A 23,440-nucleotide genomic window follows, 5' to 3' on the forward strand; every position below is an offset into this window, starting at 1 on the left:
AACCATTATAGAAATGTTATTTTTTCATATAACTATAGTTTGTAGAGGCAATGGACACTTTGTTGCCAAGTCACTTAAACATTGTATTTGGTTATACAGTTGCTTCTTCAAATATTCTTCTTTAAATAAACTTCTAACCCATAGTTATATGGGTCTAGATTAGTGAAAGGTAAGAAGGAATACAGAGAAATTAGAGAACTTTTCCAAGGTCATATAGCCAGTAAAAAATGAGGTTAGCCTACTAGCCCTAGGGTATTGGATTAGACCCAGAACTAAGGTAGTCATATAATTTATTGTAAAATCAAGACATTTTGAGAGTAAAATGTGTGCTATTGGTAACAATGTTGATACAATAAGAATAAACTGGATCATCTTAGGAAAACCGGGATGTGTGTTTCTTATGCCATTCCAACAAGTTTAGGGCAAAAAACTTCATAGCAAACATTTCAAATGTATTAATTCTTGAAGTGTATTTTTCACACACTGATAAGTACCTTGAAAACTTAAGAATAAAGAGAAAAAAGAAAACAGAATAAATACAACTGGCAGTGGTGACTCTTCTGTTCCAACTACACCCTGGACAATCTTGACATTGTTTTCACTGGCTGATGACTCCTACAGACACAGGCAGATACGTGCTGTTTTCACAAGCTGTGTCCTAAGGGCTGACGCTGAACTGCTGCTGTAAAGCGATAGGGAAAACCATTGGTCCATAAGGTTTTCTTAAAATGTTATTAAAATTAAATATTTGGAATTTTATCTCATTTATGCCCCTAGTCTGTGTTGTCTAGCGTTAGTCAAGCTGCCATAAGAATTTCTTAGAATGAAAAAAATCCATAGATCTATCTATGAAAGTGAAAGTGTTAGTCGCTCTGTCACGTCCCACTCTTTGCGACCCTATGGACGTTAGCCCGCCAGGCTCCTCTGTCCATGGGATTTTTCGGGCAAGAATACTGGAGTGGGTTGCCATGCCCTCCTCCAGGGGATCTTCCTGACCTAGGGATCAAACCCAGGTCTCCTGCATTGCAGGCAGATCCTTTACTGTTCGAGCCATCATATCTGAATATTACCAGGCAAATTAAATATATTTAAAATATTTATAAGAAAAATAAGGGAGAAGGAATAGGCTGTCTAGAATTGGCTCATTGCAGAATTCAACAACAGGAAAAGAACTTTATTTCTTTTATGATTTACAATTTGCAGTCAGGAAAAAACAGAAAAGTGTGTGATGGCATGGGAAGTAGTTTGAGCATGAAGGTATTACAAGAGGGTAGCTCAAAATATATAATCCACATGAGAGCTATCTAACAGAAGTTTTCAGCTCTGTGCTCCTGTTTTATTGAAAGAATCCAGTCACCTGCTGTTTCTTTTCTCTCCTCTCCAGATGGAATAAGCACCTGGGTAGGGTCTGCAATCTACGTTTTCAGACTAAACAAAGCTAAAATGTCTGATAAAAGAGAGACAAAGCTCTCTCCTTAATCAGGGACTCAAACTAGAGCCTTCTCTTCTACTCTACCCCACCCTGTTTTGTTTTTTTTTTTCCATTTGATTGCCCATATCAACAGAAGTTGAGGTGACAAGAAGATGAAAATTAATATAACCAAGTGAGGACAAGTTATGATTACATTATCAAGTTGATGCCTGCTTATGCTTATGCCTACTTATGCTTTAAATGCTTAGCCTACTTCAGTTGCTTAGCATTTAAATCCAAGTTCTGATTTGAATTGTGGCAACCCTAAATTCCAACCCATGCTTCAAGTCTCAGGAATTAGAAAAGGGTATATTAACTGTGGTACTTTTATGAGGTACATAAAACATGGAGTCAGGTCAGTGACTTACTGGTTTGCATCAAATGACTTGATATTTGATCTTTTATTCATACAGTGAATAGTTCAATTAAAATATATCCCAAATCAGAACAAGATGCTGACCACACTGGCTAAAGACATAGGAATCCAGTAGCAGGTTATAATCAATATGTCTATTTTTCTCATTCTGCCCCCTGCCCCATCCTCTCCTCCCCAATATGAAATCACATCCAAAAAACAACTTATTCTGCTCAATAAATGGCATTGTGATCTGAAGCTGGTTGAATATGTTTATTATGAATAAATATATTTATATAAAGTTTTCTTAGTTTAATGTGGAGTTTTCTCATTAAAAAGCTTAACCGTCCAGTCATTCAGATAGGCATTATTTTCAATGCTTGTAGCTAATTATCTAGGCTGTATTTTCTCATTGTAGTTTTTCAGTTTTTGAAATGGGAAATATCTTCCAATTATTTAGAGTAATAAACTGTGGTTTCTGCAGAAAGGTGACAACTGGAAAACTCCCTTTAAAAGTTTCAGGAGGCCTTCAGCAAATACATACTGAATCAGCTTTTCTGAATCCCTAGAGATCTCTGTCAATGCCACATAGCTATGTGTCCCTGCTGACTGAGCCAGGATCTGGGCATGTTAAACAAGCCAAACCCCCTGGCTACCATATCCTAAAACACACTGCCATCAAACTCGCCCTGTGTAATCAAGGATACGTAGAATGTCTGTTTACTGGCTTACCTGGGGACTTATGCAGATAAAATGGGACACTGGGACTCAGTGCACCACCCGCACTCCCCTGGGATCAGACTGACAAAGAAAAGTAGCATCAATCGACCATCATGATAGAAGTCCATATAGTTTTGGACTTCCATCTAATAAAATATGTAGCTAGTGATCATCTGATGGGACACATAAACCTGACTACAAGAAACATAATTCTGCAACCACAGAAATTATAATTGAGTCACCTAACAGTGATTTTCTATCTTCCATGTTTACATTGGGAGGTGAATGTTAAGTCCTATTGCTACAGAAACAAGTAAAAACATTTTCCCCATGGAGGCCATGCCATATCTCAACACAATATCATCTAAGTAAAGACAAGTCTCTTCAGGCTGGTTGGAATCGTATAACGCCAGCTATAGGTGGTGAAAAGGGGAATACTGAAGAATTAGTGAGCACTCAGAGGGTTTGTATATGGACCAGGTATGGCCATTGCTTCATGAGTTGTGGATAGAAATCCTGGCATGTGTATAGTGGAGATTCTCCTGCTAGGAAAACACAGGTTGGGTGGTATGTTGTGAAAGTCAGTGTGGGTGTTCCAGGGGAACCGAAGTGGGAAAAAGCTAGAGATGATCAGCACAGAAGGAATACCAGCTCTTGGACTCTGATTAATGTTGTTTTCTATCAGGAAGTGGCAGACTGGAAAACAACTACTTACAAATATAGAAGATGCTGTTCCAGGGAGTGAGGGAGGTGTCTAGAATGCTTCAGAGTCAGTCTCAGGAAGAGGACATACGAACACTTAGCTAATGTTTATTGATTGCTTCTTATGTGCCCAGCACTAATCTAAGTGCTTTGTTTATTTCAGATAATTTAATTCATAATAACCTTATTAGTTTGGAGAAGGAAATGGCAACCCACTCCAGTGTTCTTGCCTGGAGAATCCCAAGGACAGGGGAGCCTGGTGGGCTGCCGTCTATGGGGTCACATAGAGTCGGACACGACTGAAGCGACTTAGCAGCAGCAGCAGCAGTAGCAGCAACCTTATTAGTTCTATTATTGTCCTCATGTTACAGATGAAGAAACAGAGGCATAGGAAGTGAAACAGTTTGCCTAAGAGTATAAAATTGGGATTTGGATGCAGGCATTTGGACTCTAGAAGTCCTGTTTGCTAACCACTCTACTTGGTACAGAGTACATCCCACCATGGGAATATCATTCAGATCAGATCAGATCAGTCACTCAGTCATGTCTGACTCTTTGCGACCCCATGAATCGCAGCACGCCAGGCTTCCCTGTCCATCACCAACTCCCGGAGTTCACCCAGACTCACGGGTCCATCAAGTCAGTGATGCCATCCAGCCATCTCATCCTCTGTCGTCCCCTTCTCTTCTTGCCCCCAATCCCTCCCAGCATCAGAGTCTTTTCCAATGAGTCAACTCTTCCCATGAGGTGGCCAAAGTACTGGAGTTTCAGCTTTAGCATCATTCCTTCCAAAGAAATCCTAGGGCTGATCTCCTTCAGAATGGACTGGTTGGATCTCCTTGCAGTCCAAGGGATTCTCAAGAGTCTTCTCCAACACCACAGTTCAAAACATCAATTCTTCAGCACTCAGCTTTCTTCACAGTCCAACTCTCACATCCATACATGACCACTGGAAAAACCATAGCCTTGACTAGACGAACCTTTGTTGGCAAAGTAATGTCTCTGCTTTTGAATATGCTATCTAGGTGGGTCATAACTTTCCTTCCAAGGAGTAAGCGTGTTTTAATTTCATGGCTGCAGTCACCATCTGTAGTGATTTTGGAGCCCAGAAAAATAAAGTCTGACACTGTTTCCACTGTTTCCCCATCTATTTCCCATGAAGTGATGGGACCGGATGCCATGATCTTCATTTTCTGAATGTTGAGCTTTAAGCCAACTTTTTCACTCTCCACTTTCACTTTCATCAAGAGGCTTTTTAGTTCCTCTTCACTTTCTGCCAGAAGGGTGGTGTCATCTGCATATCTGAGGTTATTGATATTTCTCCCAGAAATCTTGATTCCAGCTTGTGTTTCTTCCAGTCCAGCATTTCTCATGATGTACTTTGCATATAAGTTAAATAAACAGGGTGACAATATACAGCCTTGACGTATTCCTTTTCCTATTTGGAACCAGTCTGTTGTTCCATGTCCAGTTCTAACTGTTGCTTCCTGACCTGCATACAAATTTCTCAAGAGGCAGATCAGGCGGTCTGGTCTTCCCATCTCTTTCAGAATTTTCCACAGTTTATTGTGATCCACACAGTCAAAGGCTTTGTAATAGTCAATAAAGCAGAAATAGATGTTTTTCTGGAACTCTCTTGCTTTTTCTATGATCCAGTGGATGTTGGCAATTTGATCTCTGGTTCCTCTGCCTTTTCTAAAACCAGCTTGAACATCAGGAAGTTCACGGTTCACATATTGCTGAAGCCTGACTTGAAGAATTTTGAACATTACTTTACTAGCGTGTGAGATGAAAATCATTACAGGCAGAAATATAATACATAGAGTCAGAAAGTAAAAGAAGGGAAATGTGATCAAAATGTTGCAAGTTGTTCTAAAGGAACTTTTTGCAGTCACTTCACAGTTGTTTGAAATGATTTTTAGAAGAGATGCCTGCTAACAAAGCTAATGTTTAAATTCCACCTGCCAGAGTCCAGTGTTTATTTTGGTCTAATTCAGTAATTTGGAATAATGTGTTGGGTTTTAAATCATTAAAATTTTAGTATTTACCTTCCCAAAGGGCTAACTAAGATGCTCTGTAATCAAGGACCATTCTTTATGTTTCTTTCCTTTCCTTTAGTTAAAAACAATTTAAAATGACCAGATAACATTGTAGACTAGCCCCCATATCTTCCTTCCATTCTCTAACTTTAAGAATTTATTTACTAAGATTGTTTTTCTCACATAAATGGTAAAAATTTTAAAAAAAGCACAATCAAGGAAATGTTGAAACATTATGTTTTGACAAAACTAAATCACATATTTCAAAAGAGGAACAGTGAAGCCAACTATGAAAGACTTAGTCAGGGACTCAAAGATAATTTGATTGGAAATAACTGTCTGGGAAGGGCCATAGCTTTTCTATGTCTGGGGGTCTATTTCTGTTTTGTAAATAAGTTCATTTGTTAAATTCCACATATAAGCAATATTATGTGATATTTGTCTTTGTCTGGTTTGCTTCACTTAGTATGACTGTGATTTTTTAATTGCTCTTTGCCCAGATTTATAGGGAATGTCCTATTTGGTGATAGTCCCTGAAAATCAGTGGAAAAGCAGCATCATGTAGGGAGAAGGGCACTGCTCGGACAGACGGCTTCAGTTCACTGTCCAGCACTTGAATATTATTGTGTGTTGGCAGACAAGTCATTCAGTCTCCATGAATCTGTATTTCTTTTTCTGTAAGATGAGATTAAAACTACAGTTTTTACTTTGCAGAGTATTAATTAGGTGGAAAATGTGAAGTGTCCAACACATTGCAAATAATCAGTGCATGTTAGTCAGTATGGATCACTTTTCTAGAGAGTTTTCTCACAACTAGTTACTTTTCATTTGTTTGTTTGTTTGCTTGTTTAGGTTAAACTTCAAGCAAGTTAATTTTTTCATGGATGAATAGTCATACAAACCAGGAGAAATTATAAAAGGAAAATTATAGTTTCCTTCCTTGCTTTACCATGATATCCCTTTCTTAGATGTATAAGTATCAATATTTTCCTTTTTCTAGACAACAAGCCAGTGAGCAGCCTCAGCCTGCCTTTGTCCCAGCAGAGATGCTTGCATCATCAGGTTATTCAGGACAGTTTTTTCAGCCAGCATCCAACCAGGATTATTATTCACCATCTTCTTACATTGACAGCTTTGAAGAAGAGCCTCCTTTACTAGAAGATAAGTTAAGGAAGTGCTATTAATGTGTGTACAGCTTGAATAATAATAGCAATAATCAGCACTTAATGCATACTATCAGCATGCTGCATATAGTGTTTTATATGATTGTTCCACATATAAACAAGAGTCTGCCAGACAGATACATTTAAACCAATGGGAGTTCGTCTCCTGTTTGTGTGGGGAAAATCTGAAGTAGATATGTGCTAACACTAGGTTAGTCTTGCAGTTTTTAAATGTTTCTTCACTGTTTCTTACATGTGGACTCCCTGGCCATCTCTAGACAACAGTGAACATCTTTGGGCAAAGTAATTATATCAAAGTAACCACTCTTCCTATCTAGTTAATGAAGCTACTTTATAGCAGCATGTTTAACTATTTTCTGCTATGCTTGCCTGGGGGCAACAGAGGTAGTTTCTCAATATACTTTTTTTGTTATCATGGAGAAGCGAGTTTTTTGGTGTTTTTTTTTTTTCCTCCTTCCTGGCTCCTGTGAGCCCCCTCATCTCATCTAGGTATGACTAAGTAAGGAGGAATATGACTCCAGTAAGTAGCGCAGCTGGTGGCAAGGAAACCTGGGGACCCTAGCAGATGAACATTTCCTCCAAAGATTTCAGGGACCTCCCAACCATTGGTTCTTTTTTTTTATTTAAAAATTTTTTGAGATTTAGCCAATTTATGTCTGCTACTTTTGTTCCTATGGCATGTCAACATGATGCTGCTGCTGCTACTGCTGCTAAGTCGCTTCAGTCGTGTCCAACTCTGTGCGACCCCATAGACAGCAGCCCACTAGGCTCCTCTGTCCCTGGGATTCTCCAGGCAAGAATACTGGAGTGGGTTGCCATTTCCTTCTCCACAACATGACGCTACAAAACTAAAATTCAAGGAGGTTTAAATTTGGGAGCCAAGGAGAAATATTCACAGGCTAACTGCTCTCTTTTCTATGTTGTCCAATGAAAAAAGATATGTTAACATTCCCAGTATTTTACATTAAAAGATTATTGTTTGGACACAGCCAGCTACCTGATATTAAAACATTCTTCTCTGTTTGCCTTCAAAATTAAGAAGAGGGTAAAGATGTAAACTATTCAGAAAAGTACAGAGAATTATATAATCAATTTGTTGGAACGTCAGAGGCCAGTTAAATTTTTGCATCTTTTATGCTTAACCATGCATTTTAAGTTGCCTCTACATCTGATACCTAACCCCTGAATGTTATAAGCTATTTTCATTAGGCATTTGCCATGACCCTGCCAACATCTCTACTTAAAAAATAAAAAAACTTATCAATTGTCTAATTATAAAAGTAATCTATATTCAAAAATAGAAATTTGGAAAATATAGAAACATATGAATAAAAATATAAAGTCCCTGAAAATTTTGTTTCTGAGGCATGACTATCATTAATGATTTGATAATATTTATTCCAGCCTTTATTCTATTTTCTATGAATATATATATATATATATATATATACATACACACTTAAAAATTAAATACTGCCTCTCTTTGAATATATATATATATTTGTAAATACTTAAAAATTGGATCATACTATGGATATGAAGTTTTGCTTTTTTTTAAAGTTACCTTATATCATAAGCATTTTTATTTTTGCATTCTTTAAAGTCATTAAATATTGTTTGAAAACATGATCTATTATATACAAGTGTATGCATGGTCAGTCACTAAGTCATGTCCAACTCATTGTGACCCCATAGACTATAGCCTGCCACACTCCTATGTCCATGGGATTGTCCAGGCAAGAATAGTAGAATGGGTTGTCATTTCCTTCTCCAGGGGATCCTCCTGACTAAGGAATCAAACCCATATGTCCTGCACTGGCAGGGAGATTCCTTACCACTGAGCCACCTGGGAAGCCCATTATATACAAATATCATAATTTAAATCTGGCTCAGCAGTAAAAAAATCCATCTGTAATGCAGGAGACACAGGTACTATCCCTGAGTCAGGAAGATCCCCTAGAGAAGGAAATGGTAGCCTGCTCCAGTTTTCTTGCCTGGAAAATCCCATGGACAGAGGAGACTAGTCTGTGGGGTCGCAAGAGTTATACACAGTTTAGTGACTAAACCACCACCATAATTTAAATCTTAAACATTATTCCTTTATAATAGATAATGCTTTGGTGAACATCACATTAGATAACTTTGACCTGTACAGAATCTGTCCTCAGGATCGATCTATAACGTTGGGATTGCTGGTCAAAGGCATTTACACTGTCAGACTAATCTGGAAAAATGATGAGCCAATACACCTACACAGTAGAATAGTAAATGTCTTTGTTAATTTGATAGGCAAAAAAGGGAAAAAAATAATACTTTTTATTTCTTGGTTACTAGAGAAGTTAGACTTTATTTTCATGTTTGTTGACTTTTATGTCTTTCTGTTTTTAAAATCTTAAGACTTTTCCTTTCTTTTTTTATTTCTAGACATATTAAATGGTAAAGATATTTATTATTGTCTGGAATATATATTTCATGCTTTTTTCATAGATTGTGTTTGCCATCTAATTTATTTATGGGATATTAGAGCATATAGACATTTTAATATTTATGTTTTCAACCCCACAATATTTTTCTTGGTAACTTTTTTCCAATTGTTCTTTGTTTAGACTATATTTCTCCAGCTCTAACTAAAACCAGAAAGATATATCCTCTTATAGATTCTTAAATTTTTAAATTATCTTTTTGTTCTGGACTTAAATTTTTGATTCATTCAAAATTGTTTTAAGTTAGTATGTGAAGTAGAATTTAACTTTTATGGTTAATCAATTTTTCTTATAATATTTATTGAATATAATATTTTCTACTTGTCTCAAATACTTCCATTCTGATGTTCTAAACTATAATACATTCTCCTGTGATGTCTTCTCAAATTTCAAATAGGAAATATATTAGATTTCCCCTCCTCCTTTCTACAGCTCAGAGAAATTCCTATAATTTTTTTCCCTTTGTGATTATACTTACCAAATATATATATTAGAAATAACAGTACCTAATATGATTTCGCATTTTGAGTCTATGAAATTTCTGGACTCTGATCCAATATGCTCTTCAGCCACGGTGACTTTGTGAAACCTCAAGCCTTATCTGTCTAAAAGGTATAAAAAGACCATATGCAGGATTTCTAGTATAAGATGATAAATGACATTTGCTAGTTTTTATTGAGTGTACACCAAAACAACCTATAAAATTATTAAGCTATAATAATTACCCCTTGCACAAAAACATGCTATTTGAAAATATGTTTGTTTATTCCTCAGTTTGCTCGCTGAAAAGCTCGCTTTCGCTTGGTTTTCTGTAAGAATGATAACTTTTGCTATGTGATAATGTGCAATCAATGTGTTAACAAATGCATCTTGATAAATAATAGTAAATTCAAATCTGTCAGGCTAAAAAAATTACTGTGACATTTGGTATTTATATTTGTAGCATAGGCTGATGTTCATATTTGAAAGGCCAATGCCATAATTTGCATAGAAAACAAAGGTATTAATTCATTTTTATAGCATATATATTGTATACTTTACTACCACTAGATGACAGCAAAACAATAAATTTTGCATTCAAATTTCATAAGTTTCATCTTTTTTATCTTGTAAAATAAGGTGTTATATTAGAGTACTACAATTGATAAATACATATAGTCTCATTTGCATACCATGTAATAAATTTTAAAACAAAATATTATGGAAATGTATTTTTGTTAAAAACACATAAGATATTTTTTCTTATGAAAAAATTTATTAGATCTTACGTTCATTACTGTTTCATGACTCAATGTTGAAACATGCAAAAGTTAATTATGCCATTAAATAAGTGCCTAAAATCAGTAACAATGTCTTGTAAAACATTTTCATCTGGGTTTCTTCAAGCATAATAATTACACTTTTTGAGGAAAAAGTTATTTTGAATTAAAAGTCACTTTATTGTAGTAAAAACGGAAAGCACATTGTTAATGTAAATGTCTAAATTGGAAATAAAATTTGAAAACAACATAAGTCTCAGGTGACATCAACTTCAATTTAAGCATTTGTCTATTTTTTAAATCTTCTGCTATTTTAAATATCACGTTAGACAGCCTAAGCTATTCTAAATTGATGAACTGCTCATATTTTCCAAAGTATATGTTCACTAAGAAATATATAAATACACTGTAAAAGTAAAAAGGAAAGTTGAACTGTAAAATTGTTTGCTCACTATTAATTTAATTCAAATTAAATTCATATTCTTTCTTTTCAAGTTTGGGTGGCTAGCAGTTCTCACCCTGGATGTGGAAAGAGTGAAAGATACACCGTCTATCCTAATTCAGGCCATGTCTGGCTGGTATTCTGAAAATGACTAGGTCCCTGTTGGAGCAAGACCCCTCTATGTTATGGCAATCATCGAAATTTCGTCTGATACGCTGTGTGTAGAATGTTAGCTCTGCAAGGTGTTTAGGTGGTACATGCCACTATAGAAGAAACTGAACTATACCCTCTCTTTGACCAAAGAGGGTTACTAAATCCTGTGAAGGGAAGTTAAGTGCCAGGTACCAATGGTTTGGGAAAACAATCCTTCACATGGGAGAACTGAGCACACTTAAAAAAATACAAACATTATGAGATTAGATGCACATTGACTCAATCAAAGCTATGGTTAAAAGGGTGGGTTCTTTTTCTGCTTTTCTAACCTTTTACCAGTCTCTTCCTACTTCCCCTACCCCATGGCAACCACTTTTCTACTCTGACTCTGTAAGTTTTACTTAAAAAAAAATTTTTTTTAGACTCCACATACAAGTAATACCATGCAGTATTTGGCTTTTTATTTCTGGCTTATTTCACTTAGAAACATGCCCTCAAGGTCCATTCATGTTGTCACAAATGATAGAATTTCTTCATTTTTTTATGACTGAACAGTATTTCTGTGTGTGTGTGTGTGTGCATACATGTGCGCACTTGGTTGCTCAGTTGTGTCCAACCTTTTGTGACCCCCATGGACTGTAGCCCACCAGGAAGCTCTGTCCATAGGGATTCTCCAGGCAGGAACACTGGAGTGGGTTGCCATGACCTCCTCCAGGGGATCTTCCCAACCCAGGAATCGAACCCAAGTCTCACACATTGAAAGTAGATTATCATCTGAGACACCAGAAAAGCCCATGAATACTGGAGTGGGTAGCCTATCTCTTCCCCAGGGGATCTTCCCAACCCAGGAATTGAACTGGGGTCTCCTGCATTACAGGCAGATTCTTTAACAGCTGAGCTACCAGGGAAGCCCTCCATGGTGTGTGTGTGTGTGTGTGTGTGTGTGTGTGTGTGTGTGTATATATATATATATATATATATATACCATAACTTTTAAATCTATTCATCCATCAATGAACACTTAGGTGGTTTTGACTGTTGTACCCAATGCTGCTATCTTCCCAGGTGGCACTAATAGTAAATAACCCACCCTTGTCTGAAGAATCTCATGGACAGAGGAGCCTGGCAGGCTATGGTACATAGGGTCATAAAGAGTTGGATACGAGTGAAGTGACTTGGCATGGACATACACAGTGCTGCTATCAAAGTGGAGGTGCAGGTATCTCTCTGATATCCTGTTTTTGTTTCCTTCATATATATTCCCAGCAGTGACATAGCTGGATCATATGGTAGTTCTATTTTTTTATAATATTTGAGGAACCCCCACAGTGCTTTCCATAGTGGCTATACCAATTAACAGTCCCACCAGCAATATTGAAGAGTTGCCTTTTCTCCATATCCTCACCAATACTTACTCCTTTTCGATGTTAGCCATTCTAACAGGTGTTAAATGATTTTGTGATTTTGATTTGCATTTTTTTGATGATTAATGGTGCTAAGCACATTTTCATGTACCTCTTGGCCATTTGGATGTCTTCTTTGGAAAAATGTCTATTCAATTCCTCTATCTATCCTTTAAATTGAACTGTTATCTGTTTATTTATTTGAAAAGTATGAGTTCTTGTGTCAGATTCTCCAGCGCTGGAACCTAAATTTTCTATTACTGGCTTTGTGACTTTGGAAAACTTACTTCATCTCCCCAGACTTCAACCATCTAACACACAAAGTAGAAATAAACTAACAGTGCTTGCCTCCGTGCACGTCAGAAAGACCAACACATGTAAATCTTTCAGGGCTTACAGCAAAATTCAGTAAAAACATTCAGCTAAAAGATTTCCACTCTTTCCAAGTGAAATGTATGTACTTTATAGTAGTTTAGCTTCAGTTTTTCCTAACCCCCACCTCACTCTTATTCAAATGTAAAATGATAGCAGGAAGGAAATCAGCTTAATTACTGGTTCCTAAGTAGTGAAATTACATTCTTCTTCCTTATAAATGTTCTTTTTTTCCCTACATCTTAAAGTTTATCGGAGTGGTAAGAAAAGTAACTGATGTAATCCTGGAATTTATTTCTTTATTCAGTGTATGTCAAATGTCTGGGTGTTTTTCTTTTCTTTTTAATGAAAAATATATAAGAGGAACAGAATCTAGCAAAGGAGTATGTAATATGTAATGTGGCAGTCACAATTCTTTGAAAAATAAGGCACTGGAAAAAAATTAGAAACGTATAAATGAGTTTAGACTCACAGACACTGGGCCTCAGTGATTTTGGTTATTTTATTTTACCATCACTATTCAAAAAAGAGAAAGGTTAATTGTCTCAAGAATTCAGTCTCTGAATACACACACTCAACAACACAGAGCTTTGGCCTGATTGAAATATGTGTGCACCCATGATTGCTGTTACTTGCTGAAAGAACCTTTTCTCTTCCGTGGAGGTTTACATAGTTAGCATAGCATAGCTCATTAGGAAGAGTGGAAGTAAAATACCAGACCCTGGCTAAGTGTCTTCAGATTAAATAACACTGCTAATTGAAAATTAGATGTCCTTTTCATCATACGGGACTAGAATGCAAAAGTAGGAAGTCAAGAGATACCTGGAGTAACAAGCAAATTTGGCCTTGGAGTAAAAAATGAAGCAGGGCAAAGGCTAACAGAGTTTGCCCAGAGAAAACACTGGCCATAGCAAATGCCTTCTTCCAACAACACAAAAGACGGCTCTATACATGGACATCACCAGATAGTTAATACCGAGATCAGATTGACTATATACTATGCAGCCGAAGATGGAGAAGCTCTATACAGTCAGAAAAAACAAGACCAGGAGCTGAATTCCTTATTGCCAAATTCAGATGTAAATTGAAGAAAGTAGGGAAAACCACTAGACCATTCAGGTGACCTAAATCAAATCCCTTATGATTATACAGTGGAAGTGACAAATATTTTCAAGGGATTAGATCTGATAGATAAAGCACCTGAAGAACTATGGATGGAGGAGGCAGTGATCAAAACCATCCCAAAGAAGAAAAATGCAAAAAGGTTAAATGGTTGTCTGAGGAGACCTTACAGTTAGCTGAGAAAAGAGAAGCAAAAGGCAAAGGAGAAAAGGAAAGCTATATCCATATGAATGCAGAATTCCAAAGAATAGCAAAGAGAGATAAGAAAGCCTTCTCAGTGATCAATGCAAAGAAATAGAGGAAAACAATACAATGGGAAAGACTAGAGACTCTTGAAGAAAATTAGACATACCAAGGGAACATTTCATGCAAAGGTGGGCACAGTAAAGGACAGAAACAGTATGGACCTAAGAGAAGCAGAAGATATTAAAAAGAGGTGGCAAAAATACACAGAAGAACTATGCAAAAAAGATCTTAAAGACCCAGATAACCACAATGGTGTGATCACTCACCTAGAGCCAGACATCCTGGAATGTGAAGTTAAGTGGGCCTTAGAAAGCATCACTACGAACAAAGCTAGTGGGGCTGAGGGAATTCCAGTTGAGCTGTTACAAATCCTAAAAGATGATGCTTTGAAAGTGCTGCACTCAATATGCCAGCAAATTTGGAAAACTCAGCAGTGGCCACAGGACTGGAAAAGGTCAGTTTTCATTCCAATCCCAAAGAAGGGCTATGCCAAAGAATGTTCATACTACCACACAATTGCACTCATCTCACACTCTAGCAAAGAAATGCTCAAAATTCTCCAACCCAGGCTTCAACAGTAAGTGAGCTGAGAACTTCCAGGTGTTCAAGCTGGATTTAGAAAAGGCAAAGGAAGCAGAGATCAAATTGCCAATACCCAGTGGATCATGGAAATAGCAAGAGAATTTTGGAAAAATATCTACTTTTGCTTCACTGACTATGCTAAAGCCTTTGACTGTGGGAAACCCAGCAAACTGTGGAAAATTCTTCAAGAGATGGGAATACCAGGCTACCTGACCTGCCTCTTGAGAAATCTGCATGCAGGTCAAGAAGCAACAGTTTGAACCAGACATGGAAAAATGGACTGGAGTACCTCAAGGCTGTATATTGTCACCCTGCTTATTTAACTTAATGCAGAGTACATCATGCTAAATGCTTGACTGAGTGAAGCACAAGCTGGAATCAAGATTGCCAGAAGAAATAACAATAACCTCAGATATGCAGATGACACCACCCTTAGGGCAGAAAGCAAAGAGGATCTAAAGAGCCTCTTGATATAAGTGAAGGAGGAGAGTGAAAAAGCTGGCTTAAAACTCAACATTCAATAAACAAAGATTACGGCAATCACTTCATGGCAAATAGATGGGGAAACAATGGAAACACTGACAGACTATTTTCTTGTGCTCCAAAATCACTGCAGATGGTGACTGCAGCCATGAAATTAAAAGACTCTTGCTCCTTGGAAAAAAAGCTATGATCAACGTAGATAACATATTACAAAGAAGAGATATTACTTTGCTGACACAGATCCGTCTAGTCAAAGTATGGTTTTTCCATAAGTCATGTGTGGATGTGAGAGTTGGACTATAAAGAACGCTGAGCACTCAAGAGTTGATAATTTTGAATTGTGGTGTTGAAGAAGACTCTTGAGAGTCCCTTGGACTGCAAGGAGATCCAATCAGTCCATCCTAAAGGAAATCAGTCCTGAATATTCATTGGAAAGACTGATGCTGAAGCTGAAGCTCCAATACTTTGGCCACCTGATACGAAGAACTGACTCATTTGAAAAGTCCCTGATGCTGGGAATGATTGAAGGCGGGAAGAGAAGGAGATGATAGAAGATGAGATGGTTGGATGGCATCATAGAGTCGATGGACATGAGTTTGAGCAAGCTCTGGAAGTTGGTGTTGGACAGGGAAGCCTGGCATGCTGTAGTCCATGGGTCGCAAATAGTTGGACACTACTGAGCAACTGAACTGAACTGATTTGAAAATGTTGCATGTTTCATAGAACAAGTTTCAAAAGTGTTAGCAGTTGAAAATGCAGGAAAAAGAAATAACTAAATGTGCAATAAGATGGGACTTTTGGTTTGTTGCTGCTGCTGCTGCTAAGTCACTTTAGTTGTGTCTGACTCTGTGCGATCCCAGAGACGGCAGCCCACCAGGCTCTCCCGTCCCTGGGATTCTCCAGGCAAGAACATTGGAGTGGGTTGTTAGCTACCATTATATTTTATATCTTTACTGAAAATGTCCATTTCTTTCTTCACTTTTGGCTAGATTTTAACCATATATTTGCTGCAGAGCAGGAATTTTTTCCTTGACTGTATCTCTAAAATATATCCTCTAGGACACTGTGTGGTAATATACATTCTTTTTGTTTAAGGTTGCTCTGTATCATATGTATTACATAGAACTTTAGACTATGATGGTATAACAAACAGATTAAAGTGCTTTGTAAATTAATAAGTTAACTTTAATTAAAGAATATTACTCATGCTTATTTTTCTATATTTATGTTATCTCTTTTTCTTTTTTTTTTTTTTGCAGAACTTGGAATTAATTTTGATCACATATGGCAAAAAACCTTGACAGTGTTAAACCCAATGAAGCCAGCAGATGGCAGCATTATGAATGAAACAGATCTCACTGGGCCCATCCTGTTCTGCGTGGCTCTAGGAGCCACCCTACTTTTGGTAATGAACAGCAGCCAGTTCTAGATTTTTTTTCTTTTTTAATTGAGGTAACGTTGGTTTACACCATAATCTGAGTTTCATGTTTACAATATCATATTTCTACTTCTGTTACACGACAGCCAAGTATCAGATTTTAATGTATGCCCTTCCAAATGTCATTTTTTGAAGTTGTCTTTGTAAACACAGAAAGTAGTATATCACTTTATAAACTGAAACTTGTTTAATTCATGACTACATTTTTTTTGGTAAGAGAGACATATCTACTTGAACCATAATGGCAAAAAGAAACTGTCATCACTTCTTATGACAAATAAAAAAAAAATGTAAATTTAAATAGAATTTTGAAAATCAAATCACCAAGTCAGATTTTCAACAAAGCAGGAAATCATATAAATGATTTTCTTATTGTTAAGCCTTTTTCTGTTGTTTAAAAAAGACTATCAATCTGAAAAAGTTGAAGGAACATGTGGAATTTGAAAATAATAGGGCCAAAATTTTATTTCTTGCTTTCTGTGTGATTTCTGTTGTAACATTAGACAAAAATCCCCTATTTACGCAACATTTTCTTTTCCGGGTTATGTCTCCAGACTATTGCAGATATTCTGTGAGGTCTGAGATGAGTCTCCTTGTTCCTGGTTAGGCTACTATGAATAAACAGACTTGCAATGATAAGCAGTGATTTGTTTGTTCGACCTGTATATTTCCCCCTGTCATTTTAGTTTTCTGTTTTTTTATGAAGACATTTATCCCCCTGACGTCACCAGTCATCTTGTGTTGGGTCTCTTTCATTCTTTAAATTTGGGAGCAATGATATTCAGTTCAGTTCAGTTTAGTCGCTCAGTCGTGTCCGACTCTTTGCGACCGCATGAATCGCAGCAAGCCAGGCCTCCCTGTCCATCACCAACTCCCAGAGTTCACCCAAACTCATGTCCATCAAGTTGGTGATGCCATCCAGCCATCTCATCGTGTCGTCCCCTTCTCCTCCTGTCCCCAGTCCCTCCCAGCATCAGGGTCTTTTCCAATGAGTCAACTCTTCTCATGAGGTGGCCAAAGTATTGGAGTTTCAGCTTCAGCATCAGTCCTTCCAAAGAACACCCAGGACTGATCTCCTTTTGAATGGACTGGTTGGATCTCCTTGCAGTCCAAGGGACTCTCAGGAGTCTTCTCCAACACCACAGTGCAAAAGCATCAACTCTTCGGCACTCAGCTTTCTTCACAGTCCAACTCTCACATCCATACATGACCACTGGAAAAACCATAGCCTTGACTAGATGGACCTTGTTGGCAAAGTAATGTCTCTGCTTTTTAATATGCTATCGAGGTTGGTCATAACTTTCCTTCCAAGGAGTGAGCGTCTTTTAATTTCATGGCTGCAGTCACCATCTGCAGTGATTTTGGAGCCCAAAAAAATAGTCTGACACTGTTTCCACTGTTTCCCCATCTATTTGTCATGAAGTGATGGAACTAGATGCCATGATCTTAGTTTTCTGAATGTTAAGCTTTAAGCCAAATTTTCACTCTCCTCTTTCACTTTCATCAAGAGGCTTTTGAGTTTCTCTTCACTTTCTGCCATAAGGGTGGTGTCATCTGCATATCTGAGGTTATTGTTATTTCTCCCGGTAATCTTGATTGCAGCATGTTCTTCTTCCAGCCCAGAGTTTCTCATGATGTACTCTGCATAAAAGTTAAATAAGCAGGGTGATAATATACAGCCTTGACGTACTCCTTTTCCTATTTGGAACCAGTCTGTTGTTCCATGTCCAGTTCTAACTGATGCTTCCTGACCTGCATATTGGTTTCTCAAGAGGCAGGTCAGGTGGTCTGGTATTCCCATCTCTTTCAGAATATTCCACAGTTTATTGTGATCCACATAGTCAAAGGCTTTGGCATAGTCAATAAAGCAGAAATAGATGTTTTTCTGGAACTCTCTTGTTTTTCATTGATCTAGTGGGTGTTGGCAATTTGATCTCTGGTTCCTTTGCCTTTTCTAAAACCAGCTTGAACATCTGGAAGTTCATGGTTCACGTATTGCTGAGCCTAGCTTGGAGAATTTTAAGGATTACTTTACTAGAGTGTGAGATGAATGCAATTGTGTGGTAGTCTGAGCATTCTTTGCATTGCCTTTCTTTGGGATTGGAATGAAAACTGACCTTTTCCAGTCCTGTGGCCACTGCTGAATTTGCCAAATTTGATGGCATATTGAGTGCAGCACTTTCACAGCGTCATCTTTTAGGATTTGAAATAGCTCAACTGGAATTCCATCACCTCCACAAGCTTTGTTCGTAGTAATGCTTTCTAAGGCCCATTTGATTTCACATTCCAGGATGTCTGGCTCTAGGTCAGTGATCACACCATCGTGATTATCTTGGTCGTGAAGATCTTTTTGTATAGTTCTTCTGTGTATTCTTGCCACCTCTTCCTAATATCTTCTGCTTCTGTTAGATCCATACCATTTCTCGCCTTTCTCAAGCCCATCTTTGCATGAAATGTTCCCTTGGTATCTCTAATTTTCTTGAAGAGATCTCTAGTCTTTTCCATTCTGTTGTTTTCCTCTATTTCTTTGCATTGATCACTGAGGAAGGCTTTCTTATCTCTTCTTGCTATTCTTTGGAACTCTGCATTCAGATGCTTCTATCTTTCCTTTTCTCCTTTGCTTTTCGCTTCTCTTCTTTTCACAGCTATTTGTAAGGCCTCCCCAGACAGCCATTTTGCTTTTTTGCATTTCTTTTCCATGGGGCATTAGGAGTCACCAAAAAAGAATATTTTTCCTCCTAAGTTTAGAAGATATTCTATTTCATACTTTAGAAAAATGTTTTCTCCCCCTCAAAAAAGGAGAGAAAAAGAAGAAATAGGAAAGGTCTATGATTTTACATTAAGGAGGTAATGACAGCACATTTAAAAGCAGAGGATGAAAAAGATGGTCAAGCCAGTCTGACAAGTACAGTTTCATTAAGGTAAAAAATGGTAAACTTGGCAGGAGAGATGATATAGAAAATTTAAGATGCTAGGAAAAGTCCTTAAATTAATTATTCAGTTCACTTCTGTTTCTTACAGCTATCCACTCCCCTAATGTAGCTATACTTCTCAAAAGTAGCTATGAAATGTATTTGCAACTAAATTAATTTTCACTTTGCATTACTAAGTACATAATACTAATCAAAATTCTGATAGAAATCTAGTTTGTGCATTGTAACTTGGTCGATAAGTACGTCATGTTTATCCAATACAATAGTACTTAGTTATGGCATCTTATTTCTTCCTTATTTCTTCCTTTGAACAGCAAATGCAAATACTCTGCAAGTATAACACTATACCAACTAGAGTTTTAATTTAGTTTCAAATGTTCCTTCTGTCTTTGCCACAGTACTTTGATAATATTAGATTAAGTTGCAAGTAAGACCATGTCAATTAATCAAATAGTCAGAAACAATTAATTTATCATATTAACTCTTGTTTCTTTTTCAGGTAATTTGTAATATAACAGCTGTTTGTTTTTTCATAGAAAATATTACTATTACCATCTCCTAAAGGAAACAATTAATCCCATTAAGATCTTTTTTGGGTACATAATGTTAGTTGGAATTATTTAAATAGCCTCAATTTTAAGTGTAAAACAATACAAAGAACTCAACTGAGAGTGACAAATTTGGATCTGCCCCTAACTTTGCCTCCAGATAAGATCCTGAACCTTTTATTTCTTATTTCTAGGCTTCCATTTTTTTCACTTTGAAGACAAAAAAAAAAAGGGCTTATACAAGTCATTCTTAAGGTTCATTTCAAATCTGAAATTTTGGGAAATGTGTAAAAATTCGTATTTTCTCAAAGATTTTAGGCAGCTATTTTCACTTCAACTTTACCATCCCATGTGGTTACTCCAGAATTGATTCTGATACATGTAGAACAATAAGGACTGAAAAACTCAGCTGGATATTAATAAAGTCAGATTTAACTCAGAGTCCATTTGAGGCTGTTAACCCTGTCCTGGATATCTGAAATTAAAATGTAAAAGATGATTTTATGAGCTGGTAGTGCACTATAATAAAGAGAGCAAGACTCAATCCAGAAAAAATATTCAAGTCTGCTCATTATTTCCAGAGGTGTAATATTCATAGTCACATACTCATCATTTTTACGATTTATGTTGATATAAAGTACAATATCTTTTAGGGGACTTTCTTCATGTTGCAGGAAGCAAACCAGAAAGAACAGCTTCAAACACTCAACACAGATTTAATTTTACTTATTCTTCCTCTTAAAATTATTTTCAACCCGAAACCATAAACACAAGTGTTTTAAAACTATGCTTCCATTTAATTTTTCTAGTAGAGCTATAAATGTGATCTGGAAAAGGGATATGCATGGCCAATATAAAAGCATAATCAAGAATAAGAAGTATTTCAAATAAAGATGTAGTAATGGTACAAGGATGATCTCAAACATTTGAAATGTAAAAAGAAACTGAACATTTATTTTCCACTTCAATTACAAACCCTTATTAGAATTTGAAACAAATTAAAAAATGAGAATTGCCCCTGCCAAATGGAATGAAGCCTCAAACTGGATAATCTAACAAGAGAAATAGATAGAGAAGTCAGTAACTGATATGAAAAAGGACAATTTTACTACCAAATTAATTTAATGCACCCTCTGTTTACCCCATTCACAAAACTGGTTAGGGTCACGGGCCAGCTACGTGTCCTGTGAGTGTAGGGAAGTGGTGTGTCACCTTTACAACTATTTGCACCTCTGAATTATCCCATCCAATTAAACATCAAGTAAAATGTTTCTCTAATACATGAAAGTTATTTGAAATTGTCACGATTTTCCAAGTGGAACAAACTCACCCAATAGTTCAGTTCATAACTGATGTGTTTCTTTTAGCATACCCATTAGCATTATCAGCATTACTTCACAAAATAGCCAGAAGGACTTATTATGGCTAATGCAGGAAAGAATTCTGCAGCATAGCCCAGGGACATTTTGTGAAAGAACTTAGTAGTGATCAACTTCCCTAACTGCAGAGGAAGAAAAATTCAAAATAGCTTGACAGTTTTGAACGATAAAATGGTCATGATATTCTCCGTTAATTGACTACAAAATAAATATCTCTTTATTCTGTAAGATATAAGGACTTCATGAATAACAGCTATGGAAAAGAAAAAAATGACAGCTAAAAAGCTCTCTCTCTGTGAATCAGTTTTGTTGGTTTTGTATAATTTCCATGAAAATCAGAGTCAGCCTCTTCAATCTTTATCTAGAATTTCTAACCAGCTTAATGTATATATAAAAAGGACATGCATTTTTTACTGGAGATTTGGCATCCTCGGATAGCAAACATTAAAATATCTTCTGTTGAATCAACAATAGTTTGTGACTTTCCCTGGATGAGTTTAATGGAGCTGCTTCAGCAACAAGTCTCCAGTATTGTGCGGGTGATGGCTATCTGATGAATCCTCAGATCAGCAGTCTGTCCTGAATACTTTAGTCTGACTTCCTTTAACAATACCTTTATGATTCACTATTGCTTGCTGTATGTAAATCAGTTTTTCATAAAGTCTGTTTAGTTAGGCTGGTAATAGGCATTATGAAAACAGGATTCTCTAGTCACATAAGTTTGGGATATGCTAGCTTGCATGTGTGGCATTCTCAGTTGTGTCCACCTCTTTGGGACGCCACGGACTGTAGCAGCCAGGCTCCTCTGTCCATGGGATTTTTCCCAGCAAGAATACTGGAGTGGGTTGCCATTTCCTCTTTCAGGGAATCTCTCTGACCCAGAGATCGAACTCATGTGTCCTACATCTCCTGTGTTGGAAGATGGATTTGTGGCTCGTCTGATAAGGAATCCGCCTACAATGCAGGAGACCTGGGTTCTATTCTTGGGTTGGGAAGATCCCCTGGAGAAAGGAATGGCTACCCACTCCAGTATTCTGGCCTGGAGAATTCCATGGACAGTATATCCATGGGGTCACAAAAAGTCAGAGACGACTGAGCGACTTTCACTTTCATTTTCTTTGCTACTGAGCCACCTGGGTCCCCTTGTTCTGTCGCTTATTGGAGCTTCTGCAGGTATTAAGGGCCTAAATTGTAGAGCCAGACTGCGTGGGTTCAAGCTAAGCCTCAATGCTTAGCATTATTTTACTTTAGGCAAGTCCCATAATCTCTCTGCACCTCAGTTTCTTCCTGTGTATAATGGGTACAACAATGATACCTACTCATTATATTGTGTGGATTAAATAAATTAATTTATGTAGAATCTCTAGAACAGGACCTAAGATAGTAAATGCAACAGATGTTTGCTAATATTACTATTATGTCTTATAAATCTCCAAGACTAAATCAGAATTTTTTATTCATTTATTCTTTCATTTAATTGTGCAACAAATAAGGAAAGAAAATATATCCTCACCTATGCCTAGTACCCCAACAGGCAATCTATAATAAAAATATCAGTCTGGGGATATAAGCATGCTTGTGCCATCCCATGTATAGAGGGGATTGTTTTCATGACCTGAATCTATATTACAATTAGTTTTTCTTTAGAGCTCCCAATCTCCTGATGCTTATACTCCAAAGACATGAATAACATTGAGCTGAATGATTCAAAAGTATTCTCTGCTTTGTTGACAATATGATTTCTTCTTGATGTTCATTGTGTATCCAAACTGTTTTCTTCCCGTTGTTTCAGGCAGGAAAAGTCCAGTTTGGTTATGTGTATGGCATGAGTGCCATTGGCTGCCTAGGTATTCATGCCTTACTGAACTTGATGAGCTCTTCAGGAGTGTCCTATGGCTGCGTGGCGAGTGTGCTGGGATACTGCCTGCTCCCCATGGTCATCCTCTCCAGCTGCGCCATCTTCTTCTCACTGCAGTAAGTGTCTTTGTTAGTAATTGACCCCACATGCACAAACATCGCTGAAGCTTGCCGCATCAGTGCAACAGTTAACCTCTTTCTGATCATTTTAGTAGGAAGATTGGGGAAACTGGCTATTAAAAGCTACATATAGTTTCAGGAAAGTAGGT

The 23,440-nt window shown here is 37.1% G+C and overlaps 1 protein-coding gene across 1 annotated transcript in view; it reads left to right on the plus strand.

Moving 5' to 3' along the window:
* Positions 1–23,440, plus strand: part of YIPF7 (Yip1 domain family member 7) — a 33,448-nt gene that overhangs the window by 4,994 nt on the left and 5,014 nt on the right. The window contains exons 3-5 of the mRNA XM_045166297.1: positions 6,288–6,448; positions 16,276–16,421; positions 23,107–23,288. Coding sequence (XP_045022232.1) covers positions 6,288–6,448; positions 16,276–16,421; positions 23,107–23,288 — 489 coding nt within the window. The remainder of the gene's footprint in view (positions 1–6,287; positions 6,449–16,275; positions 16,422–23,106; positions 23,289–23,440) is intronic.

This window comes from Bubalus bubalis, chromosome 7 (assembly GCF_019923935.1).
Source record: "Bubalus bubalis isolate 160015118507 breed Murrah chromosome 7, NDDB_SH_1, whole genome shotgun sequence".
In the NCBI taxonomy this organism is placed as follows: Eukaryota; Metazoa; Chordata; class Mammalia; order Artiodactyla; family Bovidae; genus Bubalus; species Bubalus bubalis.